This window comes from Crotalus tigris, unplaced genomic scaffold, assembly GCF_016545835.1.
Source record: "Crotalus tigris isolate CLP2741 ecotype Arizona unplaced genomic scaffold, ASM1654583v1 scf7180000018504.2861643, whole genome shotgun sequence".
Taxonomy (NCBI): Eukaryota; Metazoa; Chordata; class Lepidosauria; order Squamata; family Viperidae; genus Crotalus; species Crotalus tigris.
This window is the reverse complement of record NW_024097043.1, coordinates 2,021,936-2,043,300: the sequence shown is the minus strand read 5'-3', so window position 1 is coordinate 2,043,300 and position 21,365 is coordinate 2,021,936. Positions and strand designations below refer to the sequence as shown.

General features: G+C 40.7%; 1 protein-coding gene across 3 annotated transcripts; it reads right to left on the bottom strand.

Annotated features, from left to right (window-relative positions):
• Positions 1-8,878: 8,878 nt before the first annotated feature.
• Positions 8,879-21,309, bottom strand: PGGHG (protein-glucosylgalactosylhydroxylysine glucosidase). Of its 3 annotated transcripts, XM_039353235.1 has the most exons (14): positions 21,002-21,290; positions 20,414-20,699; positions 18,898-19,108; positions 17,937-18,372; positions 16,840-16,959; positions 15,809-15,940; positions 15,585-15,696; positions 15,180-15,252; positions 13,194-13,330; positions 12,222-12,355; positions 11,981-12,076; positions 11,789-11,886; positions 10,304-10,518; positions 8,879-9,439 (listed from the first exon to the last, which is right to left on the bottom strand). In XM_039353235.1, exons 2-14 carry the CDS (start codon positions 20,664-20,666, stop codon positions 9,378-9,380), a joined length of 2,079 nt encoding a protein of 692 aa, XP_039209169.1. In that variant the 5' UTR covers positions 20,667-20,699; positions 21,002-21,290; the 3' UTR covers positions 8,879-9,377. The 3 variants fall into 3 exon arrangements, with proteins under 3 accessions (XP_039209169.1, XP_039209170.1, XP_039209168.1); XM_039353236.1 differs by lacking the exons at positions 20,414-20,699; positions 21,002-21,290 and having other exon boundaries at positions 8,884-9,439; positions 17,937-18,143; positions 18,253-18,372; positions 18,898-18,907; XM_039353234.1 differs by lacking the exon at positions 8,879-9,439 and having other exon boundaries at positions 10,358-10,518; positions 11,778-11,886; positions 21,002-21,309.
• Between the last annotated feature and the right edge of the window lie 56 nt (positions 21,310-21,365).

The window sequence follows — 21,365 nt, the reverse complement described above, 5'->3', positions numbered from 1 at the left end:
AATCAAGCCTAGGACTCCTTTCTCAGAAAGTCCTGCCCATGTTCATCCTTGGGGCTCTTCATAGGCTCGTGGCTGAATTGTTCTATCTCTGACTTGTCTCACACTTGTCTTTTTTGAGGTTCTTTCCTCCCTTGTTTTCTGTATCTTCTGCTGGATCTGCACACATTTTGGATAAGCAGACATGCAGAATTCAAAGAAAGCAGGTAGAAAAGTTAGCCTAATAAGAATAACTATTATAATGCGTCTGGAAACTGACTTGTATTTATAAAGAGAGCTTGTTTCTTTCAAATTACTTGCTAATACGTTTCTGTCTATAAGAGTACTATCAATATATATTAGCTAAAACAGATTTTTTTAAAAGTTTATCCTTTTTTTTTCTTTTGCACCATTGATATATCATTTATGGTGGGATCCCAGGACAAGCTATCTTGAACTGAATAGTTAACTGAGTTAGATAACTCTGGCATATGCAGAAAACCAATGGGAAGGGTTTTTTTTTATTTTTAGCAAAGGTGTAATTTAAGCTCAATAATAAAACTTCTCAATCAACAATAGATACCCATTGAACTTGGTGGCATTTTCTTCTCAATAGCTTTTTAAAAGATTGCACAGTTCATCTATAAGTCAGAAAACTATGTAATAAAATGTTTTGGCATGCATAGACAGAATAGGTGGAAGGTCTCTTACAAAGGTTTTCCCCAGTTTATTATAATATTTGCTAAGTGAATCTGAGGCAATTTAGAAATATCTAGAAGGCATTACTCCAGTTGATTGCCAGAATAAGAATATTTATCACCTGGGCTTCTTTAGATAATACAGACTATAACATCAAGCCCCATGTAATAGTTCTAGTGGTTTGTATGGGGGGGGGGGAGTGTCTCTTAGATGTTAGTTTCTTTAGGAGCAAAACCTCAACTCTTGCTTAGAGCTGTTTGGTTCCTTACCTCTTGTTGATGTCAATTTCTTTTTATACAAATAGTCCTTGACTCACAATCATTCGTTTAGTGACCATTTGAAGTTACAACGGCACTGAAAAAAGTGACTTATGACCATTTTTCACACTTATGACCATTGCAGCATCCGCATGGTCATCTGATCAAAATTTGGATGCTTGGTAACTGGTTCATATTTATAATGGTTGCGGTGTCTGGAGTTGTGTGATCACCTTTTGCGACTTTCTGACAAGCAAAGTCAATGGGGAAGGCAGATTTACTTTACAGCTGTGTTATTTAACAACTGCAGTTATTCACTTAACAATTATGACAAGAAACGTCATAAAATGGGGTAAAACTTACTTAACTGTCTTGTGTAGAAACAGAAATTTTGGGCTCACTTATGGTCATAAGTCAAGGACTATCTGTAGTTAACTATTTAAGTACAGAACTAAAACAACACAGTAATCCTCTGTACATTTCAATGTTAATATAAGTAATTATTTTGATCTGGGTCATGTTTCAACCTATTATTTATTCAACCTAAATAAAAGTGAGAGAGAAAGAGGGAGAAATTGGATCACCTCTGTCTAAAAGTCCAGTGGGCATGCCAGCTCTGCTTCAAAACTGTAGCCTTGAATCCATAATATGCCCTTGATGGTATAAAATTGTATAGAGTAGTATAGTATGTGAAGCAGAAGAGTTAGGGGTATCTGCTGGCAGTGCTGTTCAAAAAATGTGAAGCTGACACATAATGTACATAAAAAAGAGCATGGCTTTATGTGGTAGTGGCAGCCGTCTCGCCTCTTTGATCCTTTATTCTCTCTCTGGATATGCCCTTGAGAAGAGCTGTTATTTCCAAGTAGAAAAGAAAATCCTTGATTGTTCAGACTAGAGTGAAAGATGGTAACTTCCAACTATGTGTGTTTGTGATTGCAGTCTCAGAGACTTTCAAAAGCGGCAATAGGAGAAATAATAGAATCTATTGCAAAAGTAATTTGGACTCAAAATCTATTTTCTTTAAATAGTCATGACTAAATGGGCCTGCAGCTTTGGCTGAAAAATTTCCTCAACATAAAGAAAATTTTAGGCAAGTCAAACAGAATCATTTGTATTACACTTTCCTTTACTAAACCAATGTGATGTGGTGCAAAGTTGAAACTGGATCAAGATATATCATACTAATCTCTGCTTAATAAAATCCATAAACGATGTGCCTATTCCAAATCTGAAGCAATTCAAAATTTGTAGTGATTCACCAACTGGAGACTGCTGCTATACCCTCAGACATTTCTTAACCAAGCTTTCATTATACTAACTGGAATGTCTTAGCTTCCTTTCACTTAGCAAAGGGGGAAAATATAGTCCAGTTATATTACTACAGAGGCACAGTGCATGCATTTACTACCAATATAGAAGTATAATAAAATAACTCAAAACTCATCTACCAAGCTCTTCTGCGTTCCCTTGCCATTTTGGGCTTCTTGGGGGATGTTTTACAAAATGTCTATTGATTCACAGCCTCTGCTTAACATTCCTCTGAGGTTCACCCATCTTTAGATTTTTGGTTACACCGAGGAACAAGGATTGTAATGTAGTGCAAAGCTCTGTAATTTACTGGTTTCTCTTCTCTCTTTTGACTCGACCATTTGTTTTAAAAGCACTCCCTAGCATAAAAAGTCCTCTTTAATTTTGGATGCACATGGCCCCCACTAGTTTGTTTGCCCTGGCTATGTGTTAGCCCTTTAACTGCCTGGGTTGAAAATTTATTGCATAGCATGGCTATTTCAGGATAATAGCAGAGAAGCTGCTGCTGCTCTTTGAAGCCTTTGTGGCTAAAGGCTACCTCGTTTACTATTGCTGGAGCATTTTACCAAGCATCGTGTTTCCAGCTGTTTTGCTGGATGGTGCCATGAAACGTGTGAGCTGTGTTAAAAGCCAATCATTATCTTATTACTATCTGCTAAATGTTGCAGCTTATGGTGTTGCAACCAATGGGATATGCCATTTGCTAGCAGCTCCTTTTCATTTGCTGGTGTCTTGACTGAGCAACGGGGAACAACGTCAATACTTTTTCTGCTTCCTTAACTTCTAGGTTGATTCCCAGATATCTGTGTGGTCAAAATGATTCTGCTGTACACAGGATTTGGAACTTCCATTTATTCAGGTTGCCACTAAGTGTGAACTCCTGCTCAGCATTTTATTAAGGCTGAAATCTTAGATACGCTTCTTTGTGAATGCAGAGGGGCTTCCTTCTGAGCAAGCCAGCAGGGTAAATGATTGTATATAACTAGAGATTTTCTAGAAGAGCAATTCATAGCCATTTCTAGACATATGCTCAACATATTGCCTTTTATAATGTCAACCATTATGACAAGACAGCAATCCTGAAATCACACTGAAGGAAATAAGTTGCTTTGACTGAGAGTTTTGATTTGTTCCCATGCATACTTATTTAGAAGAATACAGCTCTTCAACAAATAGTAACAATTTCAACAAGCTTAATTTCGCCCCCCAAACAAAATCAATGGAGTTTAGAAAAGACTGACTTTGGATTTTGCTTCACATATATCAAACTTAGGTAAGAGGCAGAACTGCTATAAGTCACATGGAGGTTCCTGCTGTCAGTCATGGAGATCATCTTAGGTGGGAACAAGAAATTTCTCAAATTAAAATGAATTTAAAAAGTCATTCATAATGCTTCAGTCCTACATGTTACTTCAACGTAAATCATCCTCCTGACAGCTGGGTGAAGAAAAAGGCAGACAATCTCCTTTCCCTGAACCTGTCCTAAAGGGCTTCAGAACAGTTGTGGGCATTTGGTGATTAAGGGACGAGCATTTCCTCTACTAAAGACAGGTCCTGAGTTGCCGCCAGCCTAATTACAGGGCACCCAAGGTTTATTTCACTCCCTTGTTAAACGTTCCCACATGCTAGCTTGATGGTCACAGGGGTTCTGGGCTTTTTATGTATAAGGTCTAGTTTGGAATTTGTGGGATTTGTTTGGATAAAACCAAATCTTAGCAAAAGAAAGACTGGTGTGTGAATGCCAATTAGGGAAACACATGATACTATGTGGGCCAAAATAAGTAAGCCAAAATAACAAGTGTCCATAATCTGGAATGAACACCAGTTTACCTTTGTCACCAACCAACTGCAGCGTAGGCTGAACTTTCTGAAGCTGGCTTAAGAAATGGCTGGGAGCAGTATGGAGGATTAGCAGCTTCTTCTGCAGTACAGGACTGAATCCTGCCCAGCACCTGAATGTCATTTGTAAAAAAAAAAAAAAAAGATAGCTTTAATTTTAGAAATATGATTTTAGGGCTGCCTTTGGAGTAGCCAACCATATATGAGAGAAGTAGAGAAACATCCATGTGACTTCCTACATGGTGGTGGGGAAGGAGAAAGGTTGTCCTTGAATGTTGGAAAAGTGGACCTCTCTCTTTGAATCAATTTGAATAATCTGCATCTATGGGAAATCATTTGCCCTTAGCAAAAGAGAGAGGACAGAAACTATCCCAAAATGTTTTACCAGTGTAGTATCAACAATATGCTCCACTTCATTACATAGATGTTTTGAATGTTCAGAATTTTAAAATATAATCACAATCCCAACAGACTAAATGCAGCATAAGGGAATTTTCTGGAAGAGATTTTCATATAAAAATGTTCATTTAATATAAAAACTTTATCTGGAAGGCAATCTAAAGTCATCATTGGAAAATGAAAAGGTCTAATTCCAAGGTGACAGAGAGCAAATTCCACAATGCACAATGAATGGCTATCACAGAATCTATATATATTAAATGGGTTAATTAGTAGTGGTTGTAAGCAAGAAATACGGTTTTGGGTCATCTGAGTCCGATCCACTTGTAATATATTTGGGATACTGGGACTCATTCAAGGGCTCAAAGTGTTTGATCTTGTCCAGATTATTCTTCATTGCAAAACAACCTTTTTCCAGATTGAAGAGTAAGAATTGGTACATCCAAAGTCAATGTACTTTAGCAGATGTGACCAAAACTATATTTAAGGTATATACAAAAGTAAGCTGGAATCCATCATAAATAAGTGGCATAAAGCCCTAGTAAGAGAAGAAGTGATGAACATAAGCTAAATAAAAGTTAAAAAAAGAAGGTCTCTTCATCCAAACTGTGGTCTTGTACAAATTCCCAGGATGCAAGTTAGAAATAATCATATATGATAAAGGACAAGGTTGTTCTTTTCCTAAGTCTAATAAGCTATGTGATACATGTAATAAGAAATGTGATACATGTAAACTGGTGCTTTTCAAACTTGGCAATTCTAAATTGTGTTGATTTTTAACTCCAAGAATGCCCCAGTCAGCATGCCACCTGGGAGTTGAAGTTCACACATCTTAAAGTTGCCAAGTTTGAAAAATACTGATGTAAACCAACATAGTAGAAGGCAGTGTTTATCTACAGTCTCCTGTACTATAGATGAAATTTACACAGCTTGTTTTGTTGCTTTTGACAGGGGAGTTCCCAGTTAGATTTGTGACTCATGAAAAGTTCTTTTTACGCTAAGCCCAATGGTGGGATTCAGCCAGTTCGCACCATTTCGGCAGAACCGGTAGCTAATTTTTTGTTGCTCAGGCCCAGAATGGACTTCCGAAAGCAGCATTCACACTGAGAACCAGTTGTTCACATATTTGAATCCCACTACTGACTAAGCCAAGAGAGAGTGGGGCAAAGCTGCTACTATCACCACCTGCATCCATCTGGGTCTCCTCCATCGCCAATCAGGAAAACACAGAGCCATTAAAATTGAGCAGAGATGAGCAGCAAGGGAGGAGAATTCTACTACAAGACATTTCTACAAGGACCAAAATGAAAAAAGTTATTCCAGTTAATGATCTTAGTGCAGTTCTCCTGGAAAAATCTAACAATGGCAGCAACTATAATTACTCTGGTCCAACTCCACTTCCACCAAATATATGCCTTTTCCAAGGTGTTATTCCCAAGCTGCAACCAATGGGAGTATAGATCAGCTGCACCAAGGACTTCTGTGTATGCTACCAGCGCTTGGCTCCAAGATGACACTAAACCAACATAATAAATTGCTCACTTGTTCGTAAACTTTTGTCTTCTCCTACTTGGAGCATCCGGCAATCACAGACTTAATAAAACAATATTCTTTTCAGCTATGTTGATTTTAGGATCCTACCACATCATCAATAAAAAATACTACTTCGCTTTTCATTAAGGTGTGATTGTAATCTTGGAATCACTTGAACTGGGTAGGAATATTTTCTTTACTGATATATCTATATCTATATATATAGATAAGTAAATAAAATATTCCTACCCAGCTTGAGTGATTCCAAGATTACAGTCATATATATAATCATCCGTCTACCCAGAACTCCAAGCTGCAAACAAAACTCAAAACATACCATATAAATCCAATTTGTATGCTGCACAAAGCATTATAAACCCTTCTTTCTTTGTGATGCACATACTAAAAAGCAAGAAAACCATAGAAGGGCACATTCTATGTAATTAACATTTTTTAAAAAATGTTCACTCTAGAAATCCACGTAACCTCAAGCAAGAAGTCCTATCCACTGCTTAAAAGTGAACATTTAGAACCTTAAATCAGTGGTTCTCAATCTTTTTATACAGCGACCCCGGTCATAAGGACGCGCCGCGCATGCGCAGCACCGCCCCCACGCGGGTGCCGCCCCCATGCGCGGCATGCATGCGCGGGTGCTACCCCCATGCACGGCACGCATGCGCAATGCCGTCCCCATGCGCGGCGTGCATGCGCGGCGCCACCCCGAGGGGAAAAAATGGCGGATCGTGTTGTTTGGCAACCCCCATTAAATGGTCGTTCGACCCCAAATGGGGTCGCGACCCAAAGGTTGAGAACCGCTGCCTTAAATGGACAGGCAACCCGTGGAGTTGCCAAAAGCATAGGAACATGATGCTAAATAAGTTTTGAAAATCTCTGGATCATCATCAGGTTCTGAGCCATTTTTAAAGGCAGTTCCATGGAAGATGGATTGCAAAAGTCTAAAGGAGAAATTAGGAAAGCACTTCTGCCGACTTTTTCTTCACCCGAGGAAGCAAGCGGAAGCTCCAGTTTGCTGCATGGCAAATGGGCAAGCTTGGACAAATGGAAGTTGCAGCCGTTTCTTCCTCCTAGCTGTACTGGAGAATGGAAAGACACAGGCCTGGCTGCCACCCTGCAAACTGGGACCCAGCCCCTCTGCGCTTGTTGCCATTTCCTAACTGTTAATTCCAAAATATTACTGAACCATAGCTCACCTCCCACACAGACCCTATAGTACATTCAAAAACCAGGAATGCTGCAGGATATCTCCAATGATCCAAAATGTCAAGGTTTTCACAGGCTAAGCCAGAGCAGCCAGATGCAAAATGTTTTTTTTTTTTAAAAACTTGGACAACTTTGGTTGCAGCTGTGGTTTGGGTGCCATCCTGTGGTTCCTTTGTTGACTTTCAAAGGTTTAAAGTAGATGGAAATGATGTCTCCCAAATGCCTTTAAATAGCCCCCTGTTGCTGTTCACAGACGGCTTCTCTCTCTGCTGAGCTCCTCTTGCGGACACTGCCCCATTATTTGGAAAGAAGGCATTTTTCCTTCCCAGTGAAGGGGCTACATGCGATTCCTGACCTAAACCCAATCCTGAAATCCACAGATCACCTTCTGTGCCCAAAAAACCTCCTGCTTCATTATAAACATATGCAGCCACCACAGATGTGCAAGTCCACACAGGAAGAACGCCACAACTGGTAATAGAGGGCCAGTGTCACAAAATCCAACACAAGGAGTTAGAACTCCTCAGAATTGCTCCATTAGACAGGAAGTCAGGAAAAATAGGATTGAGGAGCAACTTCAGGAGGAAGCAACATCTAACACTGTGTTTACAATGCATGTTTCTCTTGAGACTGACTCTGAAGTTCAGAGCTTATGGATGGACTATTCTGGCTTAATTATTTGGGAGCGTTCTCCCTTATGACTATATTTTAATAGGTGAGTGACCTTATTGATGAAACTTTCCAGAGCAGTGTTTCTCAACCTTGACAATTTTAAGGCATGTGGACTTCAACTCCCAGAATTCCACAGCCAGCATTGCTGGCTGTGGAATTCTGGGAGTTGAAGTCCACATGCCTTAAAATTGTCAAGGTTGAGAAACACTGTTCTAGAGAATTCAATTTGCACATTCCTTTGAGATTATTTAGTTTGGATGCAAGATAGAGGTTACACCCCTCCCCCAAGATATTATTAGAATGAAAAAGGCTGTAAGTCCCAATAGGCATGAATTAGGTAGGATTAGACTCCAGCTTAATCACAGCAGAATTGATATTGAAAAGCAGAGCTTTCATGTCAGTGAGGAAACGTTTCAGGCATTTCATGAGCTCTAGATCCACATTTCAGAAACTAAGTGTCATAAATGTCTGGATCACATGGAAAAACAAATCGGAAATATTGAAAAACCACAAGGAGGCCCTTCCCAAACAGGTTACCAAAGAAATGGAAATTGCTTATACAACACCAGTTATTTACTGGTGGTAATTTGGCTGGCATAATAATATTGTACTTTATCATTCTAAGTTGCCAAAAGAGAATAAATACAGGTAGTCCTTGACTTATGACAATTGAGCGCAACATTTCTGTTGCTAAGGGAAAATTGAGTTTTGCCCCATTTTAAGACCTTTCTTGCCAGTTGTTAAGTGAATCACTGCAGTTGTTAAGCTAGTAACACAATTGTTAAGTGAATCTGGTTTCCTTTTGCTTGTCAAAAGGTCGCAGAAGCTGATCACATGACCACAAGGCACTGCAACCGTCATGAGTCAGTTGCCAAGCATCTGAGTTTTGATCACGTGATCACAGGGATGCTGTAACAATTGTAAGTGTGAAAAATGGTCATAAATCACATTTTTCAGTGCCATTGTAACTTTGAACGATCACTAAATGAACTATTGTAAGTTAAAGACGACCTGTATGCAAGAATTACACTGTACAAATAAAAATATAAGTGTTCAACATCCAGTTGGGGAGCAACAACGATATAATATTAAAGCAAAAAGGCAAAGGCATAATCTTTTCATTAAGTATCCATGGAATTTGTATTATCTCAGGCTGTATACTGTAGCATTACATACTCATTAAAAAAAGATTTCTCCAATAATATTGCTGAGACTTACAAATGAATGTCTCTGCAATATGGCAGTAATAATATAGAATAAGAAAATTATCAACTTTTTCTTGATAGCTTTTATGTGTGTCATAAAGTTTATTTGTTTTTTTTAAATTTGTACCCCTCCTTTATTATTTTTAAAAATAATTTAAAGCGGCAAACATTTCTAATAAACCTTCCTTCTATTTCCCCCACAACAACAGTCTTGTGAGGTAGGTTGAACTGAGAGAGTGGGACTGGCCCAAAGTCACCCAGCTGGTTTTCATGGCAGAACAGATTCTTTCTGAATCCAGCCAGCAGTTGTAAAGAAGGAGACACTTTGCCCTGAAACGAAAAGAAAGGCAGAATGTGTAAAATAGTGATTGAAATCTATTCCAGTTCCAACCTTCATTCATGCTACTTCTTCATATAGAACTTGTAGAACAAAATTGGAGAACCTACACATTTCCAGCTGTTATTAATTCCTGCTTCCGTCAGCCACACTGCTGGCCAAAAGTCAGAATTAAGCCTTGTTGTAGCCCAAACTACAGTCCCTTCTAGAAACGTGAATTTCAAAATTTCCTGTTAGCATTTGGGGAACACTGTTACACTCAACATGATCTGTTAGATCAGAGAGATTCCACCCTGAAGAGCATCTATATGTTTCCCCCCCACACAAAGCAACCTAACATTATTTCTGGGTCTCAATATCTAGTGGCATAGTAGACCTTAGCAAAGCAGGGTTCTTGCTATGCATTTTCTTCTAGGAGCTCTGGAACAACAGCTGGAACTCAAGGAATTCCATCAAAACTTAAAGTTCTCAAGGGCTGCCAGTTATAATTGTTTAGCTAGGTTTGCTTTGACTGGATTCCCACATGGACAATCCAAAGACAGAGCTATGTCTTATGAAAAGAGGAGAAATCATCAGAGAAATTGTGTCATAGGTAAGTTTGGCATTCACTTATCAGATTCTTCAGCTGTCTTGAGCAAGTAACTACACATCCTCTTATACAGATTTTGATTTTCATCTATAGGGGTTGATCTTAGTTTTTGGCTGGCTATGGGTCTAGACTGGTTCAGTTCCAGCTTTAACAAATATGAATGCCCGGAGGCCATGCTGAGTGCTAGTCCAGTAGTGTTAGTGATACAAAGTTCTTAAATCATAAGGGGCAATGTGGGCTGTTCATATTATAGCAAACAATGTAACACCTTCTTTTAAGGATAGATGCTCTCCTGTTCCAGCCAGTACCACCTCCAGAGCAGGTAAGTGTAAATTAGAGGAAGACTCGGTCATTTTGATGATGGTTTTCTCTTTGGTGAGGGTGAAATTCAGCTTGCTTCCTAAGTAGCAGATTCCAGTAATGTCCAGCTGCTTTATATCATCAGGATAAACAGGGCCAAACTTCAGGCAGCTTCTGGAGATCCTAGGAAGAGCAGAAAGAACTCGGTGACTAGAATATTGAATGCCAGACATTATCACAAGCCTTGAAAGGGGGTACAGATACGTCACCCAGGCTGTCATTCGAGATTACCACTGTTTCCTGAACAAGGGATTTTAAAGCAGAGTCCAAGAATAAGTTCTTCCAAAGTTTGATGGGAGTGGTGGGATGACAAAGAAAATTATTAAGGTCCAAGTTAAATTAACTAGTTTTTAAAAGTAATGTTAAAGCCAAAAAGCCAGAGCTCAGAGAAGAATACATTTGCAGAAACTTTGGAGAGTTACGAGGCGACAGTTAATCCTGCTGTGTGAGTGGCCGATGCCTTTTGCAACTTGATTTTTGCATCATCAATGCACATAGTATTCTGTGGAGCAATATTAGCAAAACAAACAAAGTACTGATGGAAGAGAATATTTGTAGCTCAGGGTTGAATTGTGAGGTCCTTGGTGCTCTCTGAGCTTGATTGTTTTCTTGCAGATGTTTCATTATCAAACTAGTTAACATGATCATATCATCGATGATGTTACCTAGTTTGCAATGAGATGTACATAGTACAGGCATAATTCTTTTGGCTACACCAAACCAAAATGTGGTGAGAAAACTTGGTGGGAAAAGACAAGATGGTCTTAATCCAAGGAGACCTTCCTGCTTGAGGGATACTGGCTGCTCAGCTAATGGTATTTTAGCAGAAACAAAAGTTGATGACTGCAGTTAGAAGCGTTTGCAGTGGGGAAAGCTTGTTTCTCCCCCGCACCTTGACTTCTAAAAATAGTTATCCCTGTTATCAAATCCACTTTGGCATTTCCAAAAACCAACAGTCTAATTTTAATACAATTATATATGTGTGTGTATGTGTGTGTGTGTGTGTAGTGAGACACAAAAGGGCCTGTTGAATAGATAGTAATAGTCACAGCAAGTGCTAAATGAATTCATTCTATCAAATTTCTGTATTGCTTTACAAAATACCTTGTTACAAAATTTGTACTATATTTATTTTTACATGTAACCTTTCTAACCTGTATCTCTGCTATCTTTTTATAAGGACTTATTCCCAGTTACACATGCAACTTTTCTGAGCATACAGAGATACAGTTTAAGTCAAACACACAATAATATAGCTAAGAAATAAATTATAGGAAACTCTAGGGTTAGGGTAGCTATGTCTCCATTCATTCTGCAACAGAACATGTTCTGGTACACCACATGATTTTGACTAGCAAGAAAAATGTGACAAATTTCTTCACCTAATTTATACCTGAACCCAGCATATCCAAAAAAGATGGCTTGCAGAAATCCACCCATCCCGGTCAAGAAATTTACAGCTCCTGATCCATCAGAGTTTTCCACCCAGATCTAAGAAAATGAAGATTATATATTCACATATATAGATGATTGTTGTTAAGAGTAGAACTTAAAGACAGGAATAAAATGTGCCCAACTGTTTGACCTTGAACGGCTCGGTGATGTTGCTGAAACATTTGTCCATTTGTTGCTGTGCTCTTTTGATTTCCTTCAACTCCAACCAGCCAATTGCAAACATGCTCTGAAGGGAGAAAGACACTGGTACCACTGATGGTGCCCTCTACCATCAACACACCCTTATTCAAACAGATGCACTGCAGATGGACACGACCCCACACTTTTAAGACCGAAATCACTTGCTCCCTTCCTCAAGGTCAGCTTTTTACCCAAGTCATGGCTGGCCCCTGGGGATCAGTCACAGGCTCATAGATTTCTAGATCATTCCTTCTGACTTCTGGTTCCATGGGGTACATGACAGGAAACCCAAGCAAGACAACATCAGCTTGTTTCACTGGCTCACCTATGGGGAGAGGCATGAAGCAAAGCTTTGATATGGCCAAGATGTGGGATGATGATTGCTAAGGAAATGGAACATCTCATTTTCATACTACATTTCCTTTGATGGGGGGGGGGAAATACAGAAAAAAAGCCTCTACTTATGTTAAAGAATTTTGATGTATAGGAAGCAAAGATGCAGCAGCTGTCCCAATACATTAATATGCTGAGAAAAGCTCTCCTGTTTTTTTTTTTTTTAACCCTATTGCAATAAAGCTCTAGGAGCCGGCTAAAATGTCCATTTGAAGAAGCAACTTGCAGATATTCTAGTATCTGACCGACCAGGTTAAATAATAAGTTAGCCAACATGTGAGAGTTATGTCTTTCCAACACATTCCCTTTTGAAGGGATAGTAACTCATAATCAAAAACCACATGTAGTGTCAAAAGCCTGTGCTGCCTTTGACGCAACCAAAGCTGTCCTCAGGGTTTCAAACAGTTTTAGGCAATCAGAGGATTCCAGGGGATAATTGGAAAAAAAATGGAAAACCAAAGCTTCCTAATTCCTCCTGGCAAAAAAAATCAGAGTTAGTGGAAGTGAGAAGACAACAATTTCCCCCTTTTTTTGTTGGTGAGAGGAAATGGAAAATCTCCTGGCTTTATACTATTCTTCTTCTCCTCATTCCCATTCCCGCAGTAGAGAAAGCAGACTCCTGAGCAAGAATGACTATTGACTACTGAATTTTGTGTAAAATGTTAACTTGATGCCCTCCACATTAGCATGTAGGTTGAGTGATGGTTGCATTTTCACAATTAAGTGAAAGATAGGATGAACATCTTGGTTTCTTCTTCTGAGTCCCTCACCTGGACAATATCCATCATATTCTGGATGGTACCATCTACTCTTATCCAAAGGCACTTTAAGTTTCTTCATAATCTCCTTCCACTCTTCAGGGACAACAAAATGCAATTGGGAGCCCAAGTCAATTGCAAATTTCAAGCTAAAATGGCATGGAGAGAAAAATATCTAGCTGAGTTAACGGAAAATTACCAATTGGAAAAATGTTTTGACATTTAGCATTTTAAAAAACAACATCAGATTTGGGGCACTTGTTTTTTCATTGAGATTGCTCCTAATTTGTTATTAAAGAGGTATTAAATTATTCCTCCCAACATGTTTTAATCACTGTGATGTCATATCTGCTTAATGTTTGTTCCTGTGAAATTAAATGGCATCCTGAAGATACAACGGTATACATTTTGTTGCAGAAGACAAATCAGGAATATGCTACTTAAGAAGCTTTGTGGACTAGTACCAGGGTAGACAAAAGTTTTTTAAAAAATGTTACATTAACAGTCTCAGAAACTATCTATACAAGGTTTGCAATTGTATTTCAACCTTTTTCCTTTTTACCAGTGTTACTTGGGAACAGAATATTTCTGAACAATGCTATTGCTTTTTCATAAATTTCAAAGAGATGGCTTCTAATGAAACTAAGAAAATCAGCAGCAACATTTTCAACTTTATCATCTGTGCATTTCCATTCCTTTTTCTTTAGAGTGTCTTTAAATGAACATGGAAACTGAGATCTTGGATAGCCAAAATTCATGGATTGCTTAATGGATTTTTTTTTGTAAAATGTGGAAGATTAGACTGGACTCTTCCAAATTTGGAATTCTATGATTCCATAATTGCCTACACAAGGGATGTCTTCCCTAGCACTAACGGGTAGCAATGTGATGACAACATTTAAAGTTAGAGAAACAGTTGCATACATGAACTGAATTTGAAAAAGTTTCCCAAATAATCCTTAAGGTGCTTAGAAATTTGTGCTTGATTTTGTATTACTCAAACCAGTTAGGGGGAGGCTCACCAAAAGTAGTTTACAATTTGCAAAGAAGCAATATATATTTCATAAGACAGAGTATCCTTATAAAAAAAATCTTACTCTATTTCAGCGGTTCTCAACCTATGGGTCGTGACCCCATTTGGGGTCGATTGACCATTTCACGGGGGTCGCCAAGCAAGGCTGTCCGCCATTTTTTTCCCCTTTTCCGGCGGGTGCCTTACCTCCCTTGGGCTGGGCCAGCTGGTGGCCCAGCCGGTGGTCGGCCTGCTCCGTCTCTGCCGCTTGCCAGCTACGCCTCGGCCAGCGCAGGGGACAGCACCACGCATGCGTGGCACTCCCGGGCAGGGAAAGTCCTTGACTTACGACCAGTTGGGTAATCCTCAACTTACGACCAGTTTAGTCCTCAACTTACGACCGGTTGGAGGTCGTGGCATTAAAAAGATTGAGAACCACTGCTCTATTTGTATCTGATTGGCCTCCTTTTCTTTCTTTACATGGGCAATATCTTTCTCAAAGGGGGTGAAGAAGGAGAGAGGGGGAAAGATTATTCTTAAATCATTGCTGCATTTGAAGGTCAACTCCTCATGGAAACCAGAAAGTAAATTCTGTGTCAACTGGAAGGATGGGGGAGTTGACAAATATACTGCACTTCAGACCAGAAAATTCAAAGCATCTTCCCAAGAGTTGGGCCGAAGAGATGAAACTCCCCAGCCAGCCAGACTAAAATATGACATGAGGCTCAGCCTATCATCATTATCCTTTATATTCCTGAAGGATAGAGCATGCCGATGAGCTTTTAAATTATTTAAATTTGTATTAGATAACAGATTAAGAATCGGAATTCAATGTTAACCCCCCCCCAAAAAAAGTCTAAAGTAGAAAAAAGCCAAAGGACATAGAAGAAAGAACAGCAATTCTGGAAGAAAAGAAGGACACAGAAGAATTTCTGGAAGAAGAGAAGGACAGAGAAGTAGGATCAGCAATTCTGGAAATCTCTTACCTCCTCTGGGCAACTGCATTTGTATAGACAGAATTAGCTACAGTGCAATGATATTCATCTGGAGGCATAACACCTAAAAGGAGGCAGACTTTTTTTAGAACACAGCAGCCCTTCCACAGGCATCACTGTGATGTCCTCATGATTAGGAACAGACATCTATAACCTGTCCAATCTTTTTTTTCTCCCAGAATTACTCATAAAGTAAGTATTGATGGATAAAGGTCCAAGGGTGCACACTGGTTGCAATGCATTTGGGCATTAAAAGAAAACTTTACTGCTCTTCCTCTTGTCTCCCAAGGTCATTCTCACCTATTGTTACAGGTTCTGCCTCATCAGCTTTAGCCGCTAGAGAAGATGCACTGAATTGACTTTTATCCCTGCTCAGGAATTCCCTTACATACTTACCAACAATGTGATAGTTTTCTTCCTCAGAGTTCCACACAACTCGGCTGCACCAGTACTGAGCGATAGCCTGGACTACATCCCAGCCGCCTTCCTGCTGAAAGAGCTTCAAGTCCTAGAAGCACATCAGGAGAGATTCCATTGGCCGTCTGACTCAGACAGACTAACCAGGTTTGCTGGCATAAACAGAAGCAGGACAGGAGGCAAAACTGGCTACCCCAAGCTACCTGAGTGATGCAGAAATATTGCTGGAATGCCAGCATCACATCTCCATTGATGTGGATCTCCTCGCCTCCATAAATTTTCTCAGGGCAGACCTCTCGGCCTGTTGCTGCGCTCTCCCAGGGAAACTTTGCACCCTGCCAAAACCAAAGCCAAAATAAAATAAAGTATCCGGACAAGGTCAAGGCATATTAAAGAGTAAAACGTTTCCTTTCTTTGAGGGCTTCCAAATCCAGAGCATGCTTGGTCAGGAATGGGCAGCTTTTTGCTGCATGACAGAAGAGCCTGCTACAGACTGGCCAGTGGCCTCCTTTGCTCAATCCAGTTTCTGCCCTCTGTAAGGGAAGGCAACTTTTCAACATCATTCTGTGCCTTGGTTGGTTGGCAATTTCTTGTTTGCAATGGCACTTTTCATTCTGCATACAATTTGTTTCTAAATCCTCAAGTTGAGACTTCAGACTGACAAACACTTGAGTTCAAGTGGTAAATTGGAACTCTGCTAACTGAACCTCTAATCCAGCGGTTCTCAACCTATGGGTCAGGACCTCATTTGGGGTCAATCGACCATTTCACGGGGGTCGCCAAGCAAGGCTGTCCGCCATTTTTCCCCCTTTTCCGACTTATGACCGTAGGGTAGTCCTCAACTTACAACCAGTTGGGGTCGCGGCATTAAAAAGGTTGAGAACCACTGGTTTAGAGCAGTATTTTTCAACCTTGGCAACTTGAAGAGGTATGGACTTCAACTCCCAGAATTTCCCAGCCAGCACAGCTGGCTGGGGAATTCTGGGAGTTGAAGTCCATATCTCTTCAAGTTGCCACAGTTGAGAAACACTGGTTTAGAGCCACCCTTGTTTCAAAGGCCCTACTGCTGCTGCTCCAGAATTTTGCTTTTGTTTTGTTGAAAACTTGGTGAAATGATAAAATTAAAAACAGTTCAAGTCAAGGGGAACCTCTGGTGGGTCCCTGCTGTGAAGGTTTTTCTTTCATAAAGAAAACTGACTCCATGCCACGGAAAGAAATGCAAGAAGGCTTCTACCTTGTAACCTTGTTCCTGTGCGTTGTGTAGAGCTCCCTCTAGTGTTCGGATCCTGTATTTTAGGATAGCACAAGCAGCTTCTGGATAGAAAAGCAAGATGTTTGGGAAAATCCAGGTATCCTAGGTTTAAAAACAAAAAAGGATCACGTATATAAATATTGCCATCAAATGCAAAAAGATCTGAACATTAGGGTAAAGCCAGCAGTTATTTCTTTCCCATAAGAGCTCCCCGCTTTCGATGAGGGTGAGATGGAGAGCAGGAGTCTTCTGGGAGACAAGCTTCTTCAACCCCCACCCTCAAAACAAAATCTGGGCCCCAGGAATGATGTGGCTTCAGTGTAAAGACCGAACTAGAGAACTACATGATGAATATTCTTCTCTGGGGCAGGAGGCTGGTGGAAAGTTGATATCAAAGCTCCTCAGGAGACTCTTACTACTGTGAAAGAAAAATTGATGGACCCAGAATCTCATACTGAATATGCCTAGCTAGTTGCAATACACATCACAATTTAGGGGCGTGTTTAAATCAGGAAGAGCAATAATAAAATATGGCATTTTATATGTCAGATGAAACAACTGAAAGGTTAACAAAGCCTAAGTTATAAAGGAAAGGATAGAGAGGGAGATGGCAGAGGAGAAATAGAGACAGATCCAGACTCAGGTCATTTGCTAATAAAACCTTCCAACTTGTTGACTATTTTGAAAAGATGTTTTATTTGAGAAGCAGAGACTGTGCCTCAGGACAGAACATAGATAATGGCCAGATTCAATCCATGTCACCTTCATTTAAAAAGATTCCTAGATTAAACACACACATACATTGTACCCTATGTATGCCAGATGAGATGAACTAAGTCTAACTTTCTATCTTCACTTTCCAGGTTGAGTCACATATCTGAACTAACAGTTAGTTGCATGGCACTTACATCAATCTGCAACTGAGAGAGGCGGAACTGTGCAAAATTCACAACACCTTTTAGTCTTTGCACGAGCATCACAGAAAGCTAACCCTAGCTGCAGGACAGTAGATGGTCAGGTCTTTGCAATGCCATGCATTTCTACAGTAGTAGAAAACTGAGGCAGTGCTCTTTGCTCACCTGGTCCCAGAAGACATGGCCCCAGTAGTCTTCACCAGAGGTGCCATTGGAAAGGCCTCCTGGGCTGATTCCAGAGAAAGGGAAGCCAGCAGAGCCCGGAGGAGGAATGGCACTCAGCAGGTAATACAGGCAGCCATAGATGGCCTGCCTCAAGGAAAGAGGCCCGTCCACATCTACACAGCAGCCTTCCCAGAGTGCTGCCCAGGCCTGGATGTGAGACAGATATAAGGAACCAGATCCGATCAGGGACATCCCTTCACAAAAGGTCCTTTGCACATCCTCTTCAGTCTCTGCTATGGCAGTGAGGAACTCCCACCTCTGCTCCTTGTGATCTCCAGGGAGGGTCACTGATTGGGGCACCGGGGTCCAGATCATGTGTACAGTAGGCTGGGGGCCACCCTCTACTTCTGGGACCAATGTCTTTCCATATAAATAGCTAAAGAGAAAGAAAAAAAATGGGAATCTTTATGTTTCTCTCGGGAGATTAGACGATCTATTAAACAACAGAAACATCTCTGGAATTTTATATCTGTTGAGCACAAAGAATTTGTTCTGCATACCTTTTGAACTCTAATCTAACACTTTTTCCATCTTCCCTTTCTCCTTATTCTTTGTAATTCTGCCTATACCTTTTAAGTGTAGGGGCCAATGGTTCTCTTCTCCCTTAATCCCTCTGCCTTGTAGACCAAGCTAGTTGGGAGTTCAAGAAGTGGTAGAGCCAGCATATCTGGAGGACAGCAGGTTACGGAATGCAATACTAGACAAAAATCTATCCTTTTTTAATAATCCAAAGCACCCTCTTAGCATGATAGGTGTTTCCTCACGGTCTCCCTGTGTCCTCTGGAGGGAGACTGCATTTATTCCCTATTCAAAACCACAAGAAAAATAACTAGATTTTGTTATCGCAGTCTTTCAATGCCTGGCCAAGAGCCACAAAAAACATTCCCACAATAATACTCACTGAGCTCCCAGGAAATCTGGCCCTTTCTGCAAGTCCAGGTCTGGACTCTCGGGTGTGAACTGGGTGTGGAGATTCACTGTGATGGGCTTAGTTTCGAAAGCTGACCTTGCAATCGTTATGTTGAAGGCCAGGAGATGGACAAGAGACTGGTGGGCATAAATCATATGAGTAGCTGTATATTCTGAGCACTGGGCTGTATGGATATATGTCCCTACAGAGGGAAGGAAAGGGTCAGTTTGAATGCATATTCTAAATTCTCATATCAAATCTACTTTGCAATTTCACATAAGGGAATGGGTCTGGCACAAGAAATTGAAACATGGCCGACAATATAATCCTTCTGTTATTTGATGAACTGAAATGTGAAAAAGATCTTTGCTTGTGATTGTCTGCTTAACAATTAAATGAAGTCCAGTTTAAGGACTGAAAGATGATCCACTGTCTTGCCAAGTCTTTTGGATTCCGAGACAATAAACATAGTGAATAAAGAAATTTTAGGCTTTATTATTAACTTAATGTAACAGATTTAAAAGCTTAACATAAAAAGCAAATGTATCAAGCAAGCTGATACCCAATTTCTTACAAGCTGCTAGGAGCTCCTTCATAAGGACAGCAGTGATATCCCATGGGGGGGGGGGGATTTTCACAGTAACCAGGGCTAGGTTCTGTGCAGAAGCTCCCAGTGTAAAGGCCAGTGCTAGAGTTTTTATTGACCTGGCATTGTGACTTTATGACCCTGTTGCTATGGTATCCAGACTGCAAGATCTGACCTGGAGAGAGTGGCCCATGACTCTGGGGTGGGAACTAAAGAGTCTGAGACTTTTACAGATAAGTTTTGCAGCAAAATAACATTTCCCCCCTTCACCTTTGTTCAGCAACTAAGAATGAAAAATAAGCAAGTTAACAGAGAATGAGCTCCAAATTTTCCAACTTTTCTTAAGTACCGTATATCAAGAGAAATCAAAGTATCTCAGCAAATTCCTCAAAATACAGTGAGTTTTTTATATCGCTACCATATCCATTTTCACAGAAAGGTGAAAATGTTCTCCAATTTTTTTTTGAGCACTCTGTGCTGTAATTAAAATACATTCCTATCTTAAAAATTCTTGTCTTCTTCCAGGCTGAAGGTTTTAGGAGGCTTCCCGGTTAGATAAGACATGCTGGACAACAACTTGCATCATCCTTTTGCTAATAGGGACTATTTTGCTGCATCTGGAGATCTGGTTGGCGAGGCTGATTTTAAAAGATGCCTTTCAAAACAGGTTCATTTGAGAGATTTTCAGATACCTTTATGAGCTAGGAAGGGATTCAAACTTCAGAGAACATAGGCCACTTTGGATTTTCTAAATCCACCCCCCTTTTTCTCCTTTATAAATCGTGGAGTCACACTGTCTTTCAAAACAAAAGCTAATTTCTATGTTCAGCATGTGAATTGAAGAAAGCTGCCCTGACAGGGTGGCAGGAATGTATTGGCCACCAAAACAATGTAGATAAGGAAAGCGGCATTGCCACTTACCTGTCCTGGTGTCCAGACAGAAGGTCTCCCTCAGGTCATCAGCCCCATCCACATCCATTTTGACATTGACGGGACTGGGGAGATCAGCCCGATGTGTCTGCCCAACTGCTCCATTGTACACCCCATTGACATGAAGGATGTCCCTGTAGACTCGGGTGCCCAGATAGGCATTTGTCAATGTTGGGAGGAGTCTGGCGTCAGAAGGCAGAGCATCTGTTGTAAATCTGGCCGGGTCTTCACCCACCACTGCCATATTAAGAAGAGGGAAGGAGTAATGGCTGGAGTTCTAGATGAAAAAAAGAAATAAGGCACACAATAAATATATTAAGTGTACGGATGAACTTACGGGTGGATTTCAACTCCAAGAATTCCCCAGCTACCTGGAATCCACCTATCTTAAAGTTCCCAAGAGTGAGAAACGCTGCTCTGTTTGTATGGCATTGTGCCAAGGGGTGGATTTCCATTCCTATCCTCCCCCCCCCTCCCCCGGCACTGAGGATCAGTTTAAAATCCACACGGAAAGAAGGACTCAAATGGATCCATTCTGTCTAGTAAGGGTCTAAAGGAGAGGCAGGCAGGCAGTCTTACAGAATTGAGGGAAGGGGCAATCCCCCTGCAACTCCTGATGTAGTCCCAAACTTCAGGCTGGTTTCTAGGGAAGAAAGGAGCCCGCCCATCCGCACAGAAACATTCCCAAGGAAGAGGAAGCGCTGAAAAGAGGCGCCGGATTCCGGGAACTCCAAAGCTACGGAGGATGAGGAAGCGCGGCAGCTCCAAGCCCCCTTTCTTCTTCTCTCCAACTCCGGCCACGCCGCCAGTTCGGACACACTCCCCCCCCCCCCAACGCCTCTTCCGCACGGCGAATTTGCTGCTCGGTAGAAACTACAAGCGGAGAAACAAGAGTTTCTGTAAAAACTCGCCACGCCTTCCGGGCCAAGGGACAGGCGGAGCC